Source organism: Typopeltis vanoorti, chromosome 11, assembly GCF_054136105.1.
Source record: "Typopeltis vanoorti isolate ZY-2024b chromosome 11, IOZ_Tvanoo_1.0, whole genome shotgun sequence".
Lineage (NCBI taxonomy): Eukaryota > Metazoa > Arthropoda > Arachnida > Uropygi > Thelyphonidae > Typopeltis > Typopeltis vanoorti.
In genome coordinates this window covers 55,098,952-55,115,971 of record NC_143559.1, presented here as the reverse complement: position 1 = coordinate 55,115,971, position 17,020 = coordinate 55,098,952, and the positions used below count along the sequence as shown (strand labels likewise).

Here is a 17,020-nt window from a genome sequence, read left to right as displayed (position 1 = left end):
AGTATTGCTTAATATAATGCCCCATTAACACCATATAACTGTAGCATACTGAATAGTTCCCCTCTTGCCACCTTCTCATATGCCTCTTCCAGATTGACAAAACTTAAATACAGATCTTTGTTATATTCCCATGATTTCTCAACTATTTGTCGTAAAGTGAAGATATGATCCTGACAGCCTCTATTTGGCCTGAATCCAGCTTGTTCTTCACCAAGCTTCTCTTCAACAATTCTTCTCAACTGTTTCTCAAGTATATTTGCATAAATCTTACCAAGAACACTCAGTTGGGAAATACCTCTGTAATTCTCACATTCAGTTTTATTTCCGTTTTTATATATGGGTACGATGAGAGCTCTGCTCCAATCATCGGGAATCCGTTCCTCTGAACTATGCAGTGCAGCAACTATAAGACTTTTATACCACCATACTTCAGCATTTCTGGTCGAATATCATCTACTCCTGCTGCCTTTCCACATTTCAAGCCTTTGATGGCTTTTTCTACTTCAAGTATGGATATGTATTCCTGACTGTATGCCTGTTGAGTGTTTTTTTTACCACTGTGCTATCACTGCTTGTTTCATTTAGCAATTTTTTGAAGTAATTACTCCATACTTCAAGGATATCTTTTTCTACCGTTTTGATGGCACCTTTATCATCTATAACTCATTTTACAGCACTCTTTCCTCCATTTCTAAGCTTCTTCAACAATCTCCAGAATATTTTGTCACCTTCTTGATATCTATTTTCTATGTTCTTGCCAAAGTCCTCCCATGATTTTTGTTTAGCTAGTTTTATGCAGTGTTTAGCTTTCTTAGATTTGTCTCTGTATTCTCTAAGAGCATAAGCTGACTTATTTGCCAGGAACTTTTGATATGCCTTCTTCTTTTCCTTCACTGCCTCTTTAACTGTCAGTGTCCACCATGGAGTTCTGATTTTTCTATCCTTGCAGACAACCTCACCATATGCCTCTCTGGCTGAATCAATCAGGGTTTTCTTCAAGGCTTGCCACTGAATCTCCAAGGTTTAGTTCCTGTTCTCAAACTCTTTCATTTTTTCTTCAATAATCTTTGTGTATTTTATTCTCACATCTGAGAGCTGCTCAACATGTTATTCTTTTCGATATGAAATTCAATTTTATCCTGCTCAAGACTAAATAGTGTTCACTTCCAATTTCAAATCCTGGTGTCCTGCACCAGGGAGAAAACATCACTATCAACAATAACATAGCAATGAAACTTTTCTTATTCCTAGCCTCTTCTCTCCATGTGAATTTGTGCACTTTTTTATGTTGGAACATGGTGTTAGTAATAACCAGTCCATGTCCTGAGAAGAAATCCAACAGGTATTTGCTATCATTATTAGTTTTGTTCTTTTCTCCAAATTTTTCCAATATATTTTTGTATCTCTGACAATCATTTCCTACTCTGCTATTTAGGTCCCCAACAAGGATCAACTTTTCCTTTTTCATTGTGTCAGTTGCTTTCTCTAAATCCTCAAAAAAGTCCTCCACTTCTACATTAGTAGAAATTTATTTAATCTTTGCTATAAAATTTTTATTAAAATAATCACATACATTTTATTTATTTTTTTGTATATGCCTATACAACAAACATATTTAATTTGTTGTTTATATTCCAAAAACATACTTAATAACTTAAGTTATTAAGTATGGTTGGTATTAATACTAACATACTATTAGGTTGATAATCCTTCATGGTTGGGATACAAATAAAAAAAAAATTAAGTGATAATGTGAATTTAATCTGATTAATAACGAATTCATAGAAAAAAATATTCCAAAAACATATGCAAGGCATATACCTGTTAAAAAAAAAAATAAAAAACATGATGGAATATTATGGATGGCAAAGTTGAGAATTTAACCTAAATTAGAGACACTTTTTCTAACCCTTTCTTCAACTGGTTCCTAAGTCAGTCGATCTCTGGCACAGGAAAGTGGGACTTTTCCTCCTAGAAACTTGGTTTTTTTTTTGTCCTGTAAACTCAAAACTGTCTGTGGAACCCATGCTATTTTAGACAATAATATAGTGCATTACGGTTAGACACTTATCTGCCATTCTCTCTTCACTGTATGTCATTTAAAACCAGTGAGTCTTGGGCAAGCTATCTTTGGCCAACGGTGGAGATTGACTGCTCCTCAGTCTCCAAAATTATTGGGCTAAAATGGCCTAATCTCTATGAGATATAAAAGATATTAGAAGAATAGATTATTAAAATAACACATCAATTTCATTTAGAAAAGAAAAAAAAAACCACTGTATTACATGGTGATTTCTTGACCATGTAACACAAGTGCTTCTGCAAAAATCTGATAGTTTAATGCTCTTTTTTCTGAAAATGCAACAAATATTCTTAAGTGTTCAATGGAGAAAGTTTCTCTGTTGGAAAAATATCTTACATGTAGCATCTCTAGAACTTCATAATATATTCATACACTTCTACATAATTTTAAATGAAGTACCTGTATTGCTACTGACTGCTTACTAACTTAAAATATTACAAAATGTAATAGCATGTCACATTAAGTAATAAATATATGTATGCCATCTATTACACTGATATAATAGACTTACCTATGTCCTCTAAGTGTTTTGACACACTGCCAATTATTTGTCGTCCATATACAAATTGTACTATCTTCACTAGAACTGAAAAGATGAGAATTTTCATGCAGCTGTAAGCACGTTATTGTACCTAGATAAAAGAAATAATTTTGAATATGATCTAGAAAAACCAAAAATACTTTGAAAAACAAGTAAAATGGCACAAAATAAATGTAGCAGTTTCACTTACATTCAAAATGAAATTATTATTATTATAAATAGCTATTTATTATAATGAAAAAAACATATAAAACTTTTTTTAAGAATCTATAATAGTAATCAATTCCTTGCATGTATGGAGAGAGAGAGAGAGAGAGAACAATAAAGTTACTTGAATAAAATATTATAAAAAAGAAACTAAAGCACATAGAACTGTCAGCCTTATAATTTTCAGCCATCAACTGTAACTTTTAACCACACACACACACTTCATTAACATACATTTCATTTTTTGATTATATGGAAGGTGATTTTCAATACTACCATATTTGATTTCTAAAGCAGGACTACCAGAGTATAAAACTGATAGTAATATATATATAGAAATATATTGTTGGCTATCATGTAATGCAGTCATACCCCGACTTACGCGAATCCGGAGTTACTCTGTTTCATATATGTACGTATTCCCGTCCCACCTCACCACTAGTTGCATCTTTCCAGCGCCAGCTGCATTCGGCAGTATTGCACATGCTGTGAACCAGCACTGACATGTTTCGCGTGGTCTCCATGCATACACGATTTTTATAGTTTACAAACCTTGCGATTGTTTAATGTTATGTTCTTGATAAAAATTTTATCACATAAAAAATAATGTCGTCCAAAGGAAACAAGTCCAATTCTTCTACAGCTAGCAAGAAAAGAAAAACATTGACTTTGGAAACAAAACTCAACATTATTAAGGATTTTGAAGGCGGAATGAAAATTTGTGAGCTAGCAAAGAAGTTTGATCTACAGGAATCCACAGCAAGAACAATCATAAAAGAAAGGTTTACAGATTTTGGAGGACATAGATTCTAACGAAGAACGAATTGTAGCCACAAGGTAAGGAATAAAAAAATCATTAGCTTGCTATGAAGAAATTTTGCATGACAAGAAAAAGACATTATGCAGTCAGACGAATCCGTTAGATTTTATGAAACCACTGACATCGAAATAACTTTCTTTTTTTTTTTTATGTACGAAAAACTATAATTATGATTATATTTCTTAAAAAATATAGGTGTTTTTGCAAACCTTTGGTCCCAATTAACTAATATTCTGTATGTTTGTATGCAAAATTATACCTGAGTTACGCGAATTCGACTTGCGCACTTTTTGTTGGTCCCACCTACAGCGTAACTTCGGGGTATGACTGTAAACATATGATAGATTTACAATTTTTCATAGTGGAATTCACACAAAAAGAATCGTGGAAAAGAGACGTTTTATTTAAAACACAAGGGTGCAAAGCAAAAGAACAGTATTAGAGTATAGTATAGTATAGTCATTGTGAAGTGTATGACAACATCAAGAGGTGACTAACATACTGCTCTACTTAAAATTAAGCGCCTCCACAGATTCTATATAACTCTTTTTTTTCAACAGTGGAGAACAAGAAGTAAAATATTTCAGATATTTAAGCACAATTTTTGTGAGTATGACAAATTACATTTGAAAATAGAAAATAAAATGTGTAAAGCTGTATGATGGGAAGTCAAGTGAATAAATCTGTATATGGAATAACAAGAAAAATTAACCAAAATGCAAAATTAGCAGTATAGAACATAATGTGAAAACTGATTTTAAACTTTGGACCTGACAGAGTTGGGTAAGAAATAAAATATAACATGAGATTTCATGCTGGCTGGGCACCACCCAGTTAAACAAGGCCCCCCCCAGTGTTTTCATCAGGGAAAACACTGGGGGCCTTGTTCTCCCTGGTTCCAGGGAGAACAGTGAAAAGTCAGTTACTGAAACAAACTCCAACTCAACATCTAGAAGAAAAAGAATAAACCCAATATCAGAAGAACTGAAGACAGGAACCATTAATATATAGAGTATTAATGGAAAAGTACGTGGACATAATTGACATTACTGAGACAAATAAGACAAAAAAGGTGAGATCTTACTAAATAATATGTATAGGATGTCACATTCAGTCAATACTGATCAAGGAAAGGAAGGAGTAGCAATAGCATTCAATATCAAACATGAAGATAAACTTCGGATTGGAAGGCAGTTTCAAATAGAGTGATTTGAGCACATTTCAAAATAAGGAAACAGATAATGAAACTTACAAGGGTGGTCTGAAAGGTTCTCGGCCTCGACCATAGATGGCAACACTATTGGCAAGATTTTTTTTTTCTAAGTTGATACATCTGTCATAAGCATCCATGTAAAATTCCAAGCATTCTATCAAGTAGTTTGTTTTATACAGCTGTCTTAAGTATTGTCTGCATCACTTCAAATGGATAAAACTGAATATCATGCAGTTATAAAATTTTCTTTGTAAAAGAAGGTTTAACAGCAAAAGAAATGCATTCAAAGCTCATAAAAGTTTACGGGCACTTTTCTTCTTCGTTTTCGACAATTAATGGGCTGCAAAGTTTAAATGTGGCCGTACCAGCCTTGAAGTTGATCAACATGAAGGGGTTCCTCCTGGTTATGCATTCAATCTTTTACATTTTTTATGTAGGCCGCTCCACTGAACTGGCTATCACATTCTTATTTCCTCTAACCATATAAGAATACAAGCAGGCACTGGTGAACATTTATAAATAGTTCAGCTTCAAACCAACTTCTCATTCATCCACCATTTCCAATCTATCTGTTCTTTGAATCAGCTTTCCACATGCCATCTTTCCAATGAATACAACCCTCAGGTCTTTAATAAACATGTTAATAGATTCCTTCTTTCCTACATGCCTACACATCACATTGCTGTGTTAAAGGTTTAATGACCTCTCCTGAGGAAAAGGTGTGTGTGGGTGTACATATATATATGGGCGACTTAAACAGGAGGAGATATACACCCTCTGTCCAAAAAGAAACCGAACTTTTGATAGAAAATAAAACACAGGCCAATTATAATTATTCAAATCATTTATTTCAATCAATTTCATTGATTGAAATAAATGATTTGAATATATTTTTCCTCAGCTTCGCATGGTCAATTAATTCGTTAAATGAGTTTTTTTATATCGATTTTTGGGATACCGTTGAGGGTCATGGTTACTGCCACTTGAACGTTTTCAGTGGTGTCGTATCGCTTTCCTTTCATAAGTCGGGAGAAGAGAAAGAAGTCACAGGGTGCTAAATCAGGTGAATACAGTGAGGTGAATACTTGATCCAACACACAAACTTGGTTTTTGCTCAAAACTGTCTCACAATGTTCGAACGATGAGATGGTGCATTATCGTGCAAAAGAAAGTGACAGCTGCCTGCATCACGATATTCATGCCGTACGCGACAAATTCTCGCTATCAATCGCTTCAAAACTTCGAGATAAAACTCACCATTGACCGTTTGGCCAGGCAGAATGAATTCTTTGTGGATAATGCCCTTGGAATCGTAGAAAGAAATCAGCATTGTCTTTACTTTTGACTTCTCCAAGCGACTTTTTTTTTGGATGCCCCTCTTTTGGTGGTCTCCACTCAGCACTCTCGCGCTTTGTTTTGGGCTCATACTCAAAACACGTTTCATCACCAGTAACGATCATTTCAAGGAAGTTTGAGTCTTTACGAGGTTTTAATGAGGTCCTTGCAGTGTTCAATTCGATACATATTTTTTGGTCGTCAGTCAACTTGTGGGGAATAAATCGCGAATTCAATTTACGAAGGCCCAAACTCTCGGTCAAAATGTTGTTCACAGTTGATTTTGGAATTCCCAATTCATCTTCAATCAATCTCACAGACGATTCCGGGTTTTCTTTGATGAAATCATGCACTTTTTGGATAGCCCAGTGTTTGGACGGCCCAGCTTTTTGTCTTCATCAAGTGTCTCATAACTACTTTGAAATCGCTTAAACCACTCGTAAACTTCAGTACGGGATAAGCATTCATCACCATATGCTTTTTAAAGCATTTGATGCGTTTCAGTAAAACTTTTACCAAGTTTAACACAAAAGTCAATCACAGCTCTCTGTTTGAAACTCATTTTCCGACTGTTCGTGCATTATAATTGGACCTCTAATGAAACAAATGTCATAAACAGTTGACACAACGCTAACGAAGGTTGCCGCTTTTGACAACATAAAGATACAACAGGTGGCACCACTGGTTTTTTCCATTTTCAAAACGTTCCGTTTCTTTTTAAACAGAGGGTGTAAAAGTCCACAAAAGAAGTTTAGCAAATAAAAAAAAAACTGGCAGAATAAAGACAATAGAACACAAAATCTAGAAACGCAATTAGTAGCATATTAGAAATCCTGAAATGTCAGACTTGACTAAATGGGTTGTTTTTTGGTTTTATCTGAAATTGCAGCCACAGCAACTTAGGCTATAAGGCCAGTGTATTATGTCTATTGATCGCATGTGTTCTACTGGTCAGTCTGTCTGCTTTTTTGCAAGAAATATCACAAACAACAGATTGATTTCAGGGAGGAAAAAAGTTAATAAGAAGCTTATAATAATGTACACTTTATGGATAGAAGGAGGAGTGGTATGAAAGTAATGCCTCCTACATTTTTTTCTCTAAAAAATATAATTTATTATTATGCAACACCTCAACATTATCCAACAATGGCTTTTACATGAGCATCCTTCATTTTTCAACAAAGAGAATACATCATTTTCTATATCTTTTACTACTGCAGAGTGCGATGCTATATGCCATTGAAAGTTTTTCCAGTTGGTTATACTATAAATTAAAGATGCCAAGAAATTCCTGGTTCAATCCTTTATCCAAGCGTAAGCAAAAGTTTGCACATGAAGTAACTTTATTACTGGGCAACTAATATATAGAGGCAAATGACGTCATCATTTGCCTTTGTATCCCATAATGCTATGAATTATTGGAACAGTCACTATCTCCAGATGGGTTTCGACCTTTACTGAGGTTGAACAGCATGTTCAAAACCTCTAAAGTTTTGAAAACTTGGAACTGGTGACCTTAAAAAGGCGTCCAGTATCTGCAAACTTGTCAGTGCCCCCAAAGGGGGGGAGTCACTGTCCAAAGTAGCTGATAACTAATCAATGCCCAAAGGTTCATTTTGTCTGGAATCTGTCAAGCTCTACCTTATAACCAAGCAGAACCTCAGCCTAGCACAACCAGAAGCAAGTCTGCTACCACACCAAGCCTTCACTCAGCAAGGCAGCAGACAAGCCACCAGGGCATGTGGGCTCACTGTTCTTTTCAGTGAACAAGCAAAGGCCTTAAGAGAGCAAAAGCTCTCTATTCTTGTGGAATCACACCCCTCAGTGGAAGCCAAACCTGGTTTTGACCTATATCTAAGTATCTTTAAGTGCAGGTCCAAAAACTCGTGCGATCCCTCAGATTACTCAACAATGAGTGACCCAAAGGATCATTTAACTCAGCAGTAGTTCCACTCAGTGACAGGCTCATCCTGCCACCCAGAAGAACCTTCAGCGATGGCTCTGCCCAATTGCAGGCTCACCCCAATACTGAGAAAAGCCACTCATAACTCAAGAAAAGCAACCATTTCAGCACAAAAGTACATCAGTGGGAGCCAGAACCATAAATTATACCAACGGTTGAAGTAATGCATTAGTCATATTTCCATATACAAGTAGCCAAAAGGTGCCACACCTGATTAAAGGCAAGTGATGTGAAGTCATTAGCCTCTATATATGAGTTGCCCAGCCATGAAGTTACTTCACATGCAAACTTTGTTTGCTTACACTTGGATAAAAGATTAAACCAAAATATAATCTCTTGGCATCTTTAATATCTTTAATTTACACTATACAGCAGCCTTATAAATGTTTAAATGTCAATCCTTTATTCTTTATCCAATACACTATACACCAGCCTTATAAATGTCCTTATTCTGATGTCAGAGCTCCTCATTATCTTCAAAATGGCATTAATCGAGGACATTCTGCAGAAGCCCAAACATGGCAGTCACAGGGTATCAGATTCTGGTAATGGACAAGATGAGAAAGATCAGATCAGCCAAATGTTGCAACTACTCTGTGTGCAAGATTAGGCAGTGTCCTGAATTTTCACTGGACTAACATAAACTGCAGTAAGTGACTATTACTACTACCACTCTGTGATGTGTAAAGCTTTTTGCTGGACTCGACTTGAAAGAAAAAAAATAGGAGGCATCTCTCATATTATTGTTGTTATTATTTGACACCTCCAGGGAGTCCATAGACTCATCAAGGAAGGGCACCTGCTCTACAACTCTGTTTCCATCAGCTCAATCTACCAACTGACTGTAACTAAGGTGGTTATGTTTCAGGATGTAGCACTGTACATCCCTTGGGGGAAATAATAATAATGACAACCTATCTTTACATGACTAGGTTAAAACGCAGGTTGAATATCACTTATATTAAGATTTTCAGAAAGATAAATTAATTTTATATTTATTGTGTGCAACAATAGAGCAATTTTTAGATTGAGTTTTTTTTTATTTATCTTTTTAATTGGAATGTGGTGTTTGATTAAATAATTTAGGCAGCAGTATTATTTTAATTTCTTTGTTTCTTGCTTAGTGCTCAAAATGGTGGTGAAAGGGAATTCATTGTGTAGGTCTGGTGCAAAAGATAAAGTGAATGGCATGGATTTTTCAAGAATGGTACAGTACCATGAGTATAATATGTATATATGAGGAGATGTTGCTGATGTTTGTCTGAAGAGGTTGAATAAGAGAAAGAAGCAAATATGAATATGCAAGGAAGTGTGATATGGACCATGGACCATATGCTGGTGGACCAATAGGCTGGTTTGAATTAAAAGTAAGTTCTTATCAGATTAACAGTGAAGAAGTTTTTCACAGAATGATGGGGAGATGGGAAAGAACAAAAGGTCAGTATAAGTAAGGTATGAGTAAGTTTTTTGTATGGAAAATAATAAATGATTAGAATACAATGCTTGAGAGTGTGGTGTCTGCAGAGAACATGAATGTAATAACACAGTTCATACCGTGCCTTAAATAAAAGCACGGTATGAACTGTGTGTATGACAGAAGGGCCTCCTATGATGAGTGACTATATCTAAGTCTGAGGATGATAATAAAATTTTTTTTTTCTTCTCACCACTGTATACTCACATTCACAGTACAAATGTACTATAGACTGAACCTCTCAATTTTGGGATCATTATAAAGAGCATTTAATTTATAACAGCATCTTCAAATTAAATTATGAATACTGATGTGAAAATCAAGTACGCTTAAGAGTTTATTTTATTAAGTGTTTATATTCATTACTCAATGTAATAAAAATAAACTAACCATTATGTTGCATCAGTGAGCCAACCTCCTGTCTTGTTTTCATATTGAAAACTCTGATAGCTTCATCAATACCCCCTGATACTAGATACTTGCCTGAACATGACAGACAACGAACTGAACTAGAATGGGCATGGTTTCTGAATGATAATTTCAATTCATATGATCCCTACAAAAAAGATTATACACAGAAAATAGAATAAGCATACATGGATCATAAACTTTATCATATTTTTATTCTAAATTCACTAATATGTATAACACGGGCAATTATGAATTCCCATATATTTGAGCAAATCTAAAAAGCATCAGGATTTTAATTATATGTTAAAAGTATTAACATTTTAACCTGCACCATTCTAACTACTTCAGCAAATCCAAAGTATATTTGGATGTGATGGAGGAACACAGCATCCTACCTCCTCCCCGTCTCCACACAACAAGATACTCACTGACAGAGTGGCTCCCTACATTCTTATCAAGTTCGCATTTATTCACAGAAATCATGAGCCAAAGAAACTAGTCATGACTGAGCAAGGGTAATGTATGACATTCCTATATATATCAATGAAAGGAAGACTGTTTTCAAACAGAACTGGAACTAATAAGATGTTCAGAGAAATGCTTTATTTACAAAGCATCATTTGTAATTGTAGAATTAAGTGTATTATCATTGTAAATGTGTTTTAACTCAATTTTTGTGAAGCTGAGTTCTAAACAAAACTTACAAAATAAACAACTTGGGAACTTTATTTAAAAAGTAGTTGCAGTAAATTGTGTAACTCATTTATAGTGTAAATGGTCTAAATCATTAAATCATGACAGAACTCAAGTCATTTCACTCATTAACTCCTAGAATGTATAGGAAGTAAAACATGTATGCATAATAAAAAATGTTGAATGAACTGTAATTAATATTTCAGTTTAAATATTTTAAACCATGATTATTGTTAGAAAGTGAATAATGGGAAATTGAAAAACAACAATACTAGCACATGAACTACATCTCTTTGCATGAAATCATGAGATTGCTAGAGTAATATTATACTATCCAGATCTGATAATGGTGATGCACGAGTATATTATAAAAATAAATAAATAAATAATAAAAAAAATAAACAGTATTAATAACAATTTCCCAAATTTTGAGCACAGACAGTCCATCATTAGGGTTGAGGTTGGATGATGAAATAGAACTTCAAAACTTTATTTGAAAAGGCATCTGAATTTCTGTATGTTTCTGTGAAATAATGTAACTTCATTCCAGAAAATCCCATGGCTAGTACTGTTAATTTCATATTCAGCAAGAGCAAGTTTTTATTTTATTTCAGTTAAATATAGGATTGGTGTTCTGAAATGCATCTAGCAGTAAGTTAGAATGTTTGTCTGAAATAGGACAACTTGCAAACAGTAAGACAAATTACAAGGAATTTGATATACTATAGGTAGCAATATGGGTTTTACTTTATCTTTTGGAGAAGGTAATGGAGCTAATTTGGGTGACAGAAGTGGAAAGCAGTGCTCTGTTTTTTTTTTTAGGAGACATCACAAAAGAATAAAGTTCTATTTAATTCTATTTCTATAATGAATCATATTCATAATGTAATCATGCACTCATGATATTTTAGCTGGAATGGGAACTTCACAGACAGATTCTGGGCAGTGCGATTGGTTGGTTGTTGTTTTGGATTTATAGCAAAAGTGAACTCATGCTACGAGGCCAGTGCATTATGTCTATTAATCACATGTGTTCTTATGGCTAGTTTTCCTGTTTTTTAAGATGAAAAACCAACGTTTTTGGGAGGGAAATCTCAGCCACATTCATATGAAACAGCGAACTCACCTTCAGCTGAAAAGTCCTGATAAAAATTCTTCATGTACCAGACAGAATTCAAACCTAGGTCTTTGGAACTATGATGGGCTCCTCACTTTCTCCAGCTATGGCCAACTTTTATTCAGAACATCTAGAAGAAAATTTCCAGCATAAATCCAAAACTCTCTCTCTGGCCCTCTTATTGCAGATGATATTTTTGCCATCTGGAAAAACTCACATCAAGAATTGGATGTCTTCATACAAAAAATAACCTACTCCTCAAAATCAAATTCACTATAAAAATAGAAAAAAATGGAACTTGGATATCACCTTAAAAAGAGAAACAGATTGCTATCTATCCACAAACCTACTTTATTCAGATGCTTAATTCATCCAACACCAGAGAGCATCACTTCTCAAAAAAATATGGTATTATTAAATGCCTACTATCAAGAACCTGCATAACCTTTGTAGAAAGTTTGTTTGCTTGGTTACCAAGTAAATTATAATAGACAAGAAATTATATTCTTGTTTTAATCCTTTACTCAAAGCCATGTGAACAGCCTACACATGTAGCCTAGCCATGGGGATACTTAACATGCAAACTTTGTTTACTGAATCCTTTCTTTTAGGCTTGCACGGTGATCCGAATGCATTTTTGGAAATTATGGAGACAACTACCGTGTTTGAATAAAAACTTTAGTTTACTATTACTAAAATTTTACAATTCGACGTTTCGACCTTTATGTTAAGGTCATCTTCTGGAGCGTACAAATATACACAGGAAACAAGCTATACCACAATCATACTGGTTCGTTAAAGACACTGACTAACCGCTACCACAATTGTTGGCCTGACCTCTGGTGGAAAAAAAAAAAAAAAAAAAAAAAAAAAAAAAAAAAAAAAAAATTATACATCAGCGCTAAAGTCCTATTATTTGTGTTGTCAACACAAATAATAGGAATGTTGACAACACAAATAATAGGACTTTAGCGCTGATGTATAATTTTTTTTTTTCCACCAGAGGTCAGGCCAACAATTGTGGTAGCGGTTAGTCAGTGTCTTTAACGAACCAGTATGATTGTGGTATAGCTTGTTTCCTGTGTATATTTGTACGCTCCAGAAGATGACCTTAACATAAAGGTCGAAACGTCGAATTGTAAAATTTTAGTAATAGTAAACTAAAGTTTTTATTCAAACACGGTAGTTGTCTCCATAATTTCCAAAAATGCATTTGTTTACTGAATCTCTTCAACAAAATATTTGTCATCAAACAAACATTTTTTTTCAATAGTCACAACTCTGAAAAATCATCAGCCATTTTTTCCTCCTAATGCACTAGAAGAGAGGAATGTGTTGTTCATATCCTAAAGAAATTTCATGTGTAAGTCTATCAATCAAATTACCTCTTTGTTACTTCTCCAAAAAGAAAGTATAACTCTCATTGTTACCTGAAGTATATCAAACTCCTTGTAAATACAATTTGGACAAACAGAGGCTAATCCACTGGAAAATCATTTCTGAACACCAATCATATATTCACCTAAAAATATGGAATCAACAATATTAGCCACAGAATCCTCTCAAATGAAGTCCAATTCAATTCGAACATCTTTTCAGAGAAAAAGCTACGTTGCTTCACCATCCAAATGTCATTCCCAATGATGGACTATTTCCCAAAAGTTGGGGAATATTTATTAACTGTTCCTTAATTATTTTATTTTAACTATACTGTAACTTTCTCTCTCACACATAATATGAAGCTGGCACTTTTGCAACTGCATGCAAAAAAAAAAAAAAAAAAAGACAATTACACATGAGCTTGCACTGTTGATTTGAATTTTTCATTATTCACTTTCTAATAGTGCTGATGATTTAAAATGCTTAAACTGAAATATCTGGATAATTAATTACAGTTTATTAAACATTTTTACTGTGCATAGTGTTTTACTTTAATTTCTACAGATGCTACACAATTATCTCTTCACTACAGAATCACGGATCATGTGGCTTACCAAAAACTCACAAGAATGACATTATTTTAAGACCTACAGTTAATCGTATAAGCTCCCTTACTTACCTTTTGTTCAAACTTGTAAGTTTACTTAAGAACCACATCACCCTAACTGATTCATTAAGAACTTGGTACATTTTGTGCAGAATCTAATATTTCCATCTCATCATCAAACACCCTTATGCAAAGTTCAAGTCTGGATATAATCTCTTTCTATATACATTCCAATGAATGTTTTGCACCTTACTGAGAACTTCCTAGATGTTATATAACTATTCAAGTCATGCCCTCATCTTTTTGACTATGCAAAATTCCATATCCCCTCTCCTGCCCCCAGCAGACCTATTTATGGAGAACCCTGAAAAAAAAAGTTTTTCTTTAGCCAACTCAAAACTTGCTATCTGGTGGGGATATGTTGATGACATTTTTTTTAATTGTCTCAACATCAAAAATTCAGTTCATCTCAGAATCGTAGAATTAAAGCAAGTTAATTTTTTGATGTTCTGATCTCATAAATACCAAAGAACGGATTTGAATTACACATTTACTGAAATCTCGTGCTCACACTGAACATTATCTTCATTATCATCTCTTCACCACCCATCACAAAAAATAGGCATTCACCCTTTAAAAAAATGTGGAACTTCTATATTTTAAAAGACAAAGGATAGACATAAAAAGGAACTACACTTCCCACTCATCCAGTCTGTCCTTACTAGGTATTTAAAGAGAACTATACAAAAAAAAATGCTATTTTCTAATCTCCTTCACAGGCAAATATTATCATTCATTACAGTCTCCATTTTAATCTCTTGCATTGGCAATCTATCCATTAAAATTACTACCCTTCCTAAAATTCATAATATCAGGGTATAAACTAGTAGCCCTTAATGTTATTTTTACCATATTTGACCTCCTTTGTTCTCCAAAGGTCAGTAAATCCATTGTACAAACATCCATAGGATCTACAGAATTCCTGTTTTTGTCTCTACATAGGTCAGACTTGCAGAATTTTGAAATAAGAAAAAAAGGTAACATCATAGTATGTGGTTTATAACAGGGAAATATTTGGACTGACTTACCACTTTTCCAACACAGATTATGGTATCAAATGGGACAAAGCTTCTATGCTATATTTTAAAGAAAACTTTCTTGCTTGATATGTCTGGTAGTTTGGATTAAAAAATACAGTACCATCATTCATTCACAGAGTTCTTTCAATAAAAACAATGAGTCATTCTATGTGATATCTAGAAATCATTGATTACAAAGCTGACTTCAATTTTTCAGCTAATCACCTCCAAACAATGCTACAAAACAGATACGTGTGTGCCATACTTCACTGGCAGCACATCATACTTAGATTGTTAATACTTAACAGTTTTTTTCTCAGTTTATGATAACTTATATTTCTCTCACCATTCTTATGTTTATTTATTCTTATGAAGCCTCTGTCCCTTGTCCTTGTAGTGAAAACTTTCTTTCTTCTTTCTTTTTTTTTTAATGACCAATTAATTAAAACCCATTTCTTGAAATTACTAGGAGATGATAAATTTTACTTTAATAGCTAATTTTTATTTTGCCAAAGCTTGTAAATGGATGTTATGCAAAGAAACCGAAATTTCCGAGTTTGATATGTCTGGTAGTTTGGTTTCAAGAACCAAGTGGAACATTTTTATAGCACTAGAATGTGAAAACTTGACAAAAGTGAAACTATCATTAATATTATTAATTTTTCAGGCTTCTCCATGGAGTCAAAAACTCGTGGAGGTCCATATTAATCATTATTCACACAACGATTATATTTGAGCAACTTGCTCACATTTCATTATAATGTTAACATTGAGTATACTTTTGAACTTTATTAAAGCATAATGAGATTTAATGTCATTATGCTTTAATAAAGCATAATGACATTAAATATTATATTGGTTGGATTATGTGAGAAGAAACAGATCAGGCTAGGGATCTTGGAGTTTTAATAAATAGGAAGTTGAAGTAGAAGGGTCATATAACAGAGACTGCAAAAACAACTCTGACAATAATTGAAATACTGAAACAAATTTTTAAGTGGAAGGATAAAGGAAGTCATTTTATCTCTTTACAAGGTTCTGATATGACCTCACTATGACTGATGTGCGAGGATCTGGTCTCTGTAGCGATACTAATACAGTAGAGAGAGAGAGTGTGTGCAGAGGAGATTGTTAAAGATATCAGGACTGTGGCATGTAGATTATGAGGAGAGATGGAAAATTTGTGGAGATACTAGCAGACAGAAGAAAAAGGAGTGATATGATAGACTTACAAACTACTGAAAGGGCAAGAGAGGGTACCAGTAGATAGAATTTTATGAAACATTAAATGAGTAAGAGGAAGACAGGGTACCATTTGAGAATGAAAATGCAGTCAAGAAAGGGATGAGAGCTAGATTTTACTCATGGAGTGGTGCATGATTGAAATGGATTGCTTTTGGAAGTGGTGAGTGCATAATATGAATTAATTCAAGAAAAAGCGCTAGTGTAGGTCATATGTGGCCTCCCTCAATGAGTCCCTAACTATCTGGTGGTCTCTCTTAATAATATACCCATCATATTTCTCCCTAAACTCATTCATCAAAGATGTACTCACAGCTGCTTCTGGCAATCGAATCCATCAAGGGGAGGCAAAAAATCTTGCGCTCAAGCTTTTGTTAACCGCAATCTTACACAAATTCTTGGGCAACCCCTTCTTCCCTTCCTCCCTATCATCTATTGAAAAATTTATTTTGCATCAATGCTATAAAACCTTGTTGGAAGTTTTTTTTTTCACTTGGTTAGACTATAATAAATTTAGTTTAATCCTTTATACAAGTAAGAAAACAAAGTTTGTGCCTGACGTATCTTCAGGACTGACGCAACTCGTGGTAAAAGTGGACTAAGCTCTCATCACTTGTCTTAGTATCTCCCATAATGCAAAGCACATCTTCTTGCGGACATGTAGAATGCTATGCATTAAGGGAAGGCCAACTACCCAAACCGGTTTCGACCTTTATTGAGGTCTCGTCGGTGGGAGCCAGACCCAGATGTGGAGAAAATATGACTTCTCATATTGTCATGTTAAGCTTTGATTCAGCTACATCTACTGGATACTGATCTAGTTGCATAGGTTCTTGTAGGATGAAGTAATGGTGG

At 34.2% G+C, this 17,020-nt stretch overlaps 1 protein-coding gene across 4 annotated transcripts in view; it reads right to left on the bottom strand.

The window, feature by feature from the left end:
* LOC150101594 (p21-activated protein kinase-interacting protein 1-like) overlaps positions 1-17,020 on the bottom strand; it is a 182,238-nt gene that overhangs the window by 129,734 nt on the left and 35,484 nt on the right. For all 4 annotated transcript variants that reach the window (XM_090400702.1, XM_090400703.1, XM_090400705.1 and 1 more), the window contains 2 exons: positions 10,027-10,192; positions 2,595-2,715 (listed from right to left, as the gene is read on the bottom strand). In XM_090400702.1, the coding sequence (XP_090256828.1) occupies positions 2,595-2,715; positions 10,027-10,192 (287 nt within the window). The remainder of the gene's footprint in view (positions 1-2,594; positions 2,716-10,026; positions 10,193-17,020) is intronic.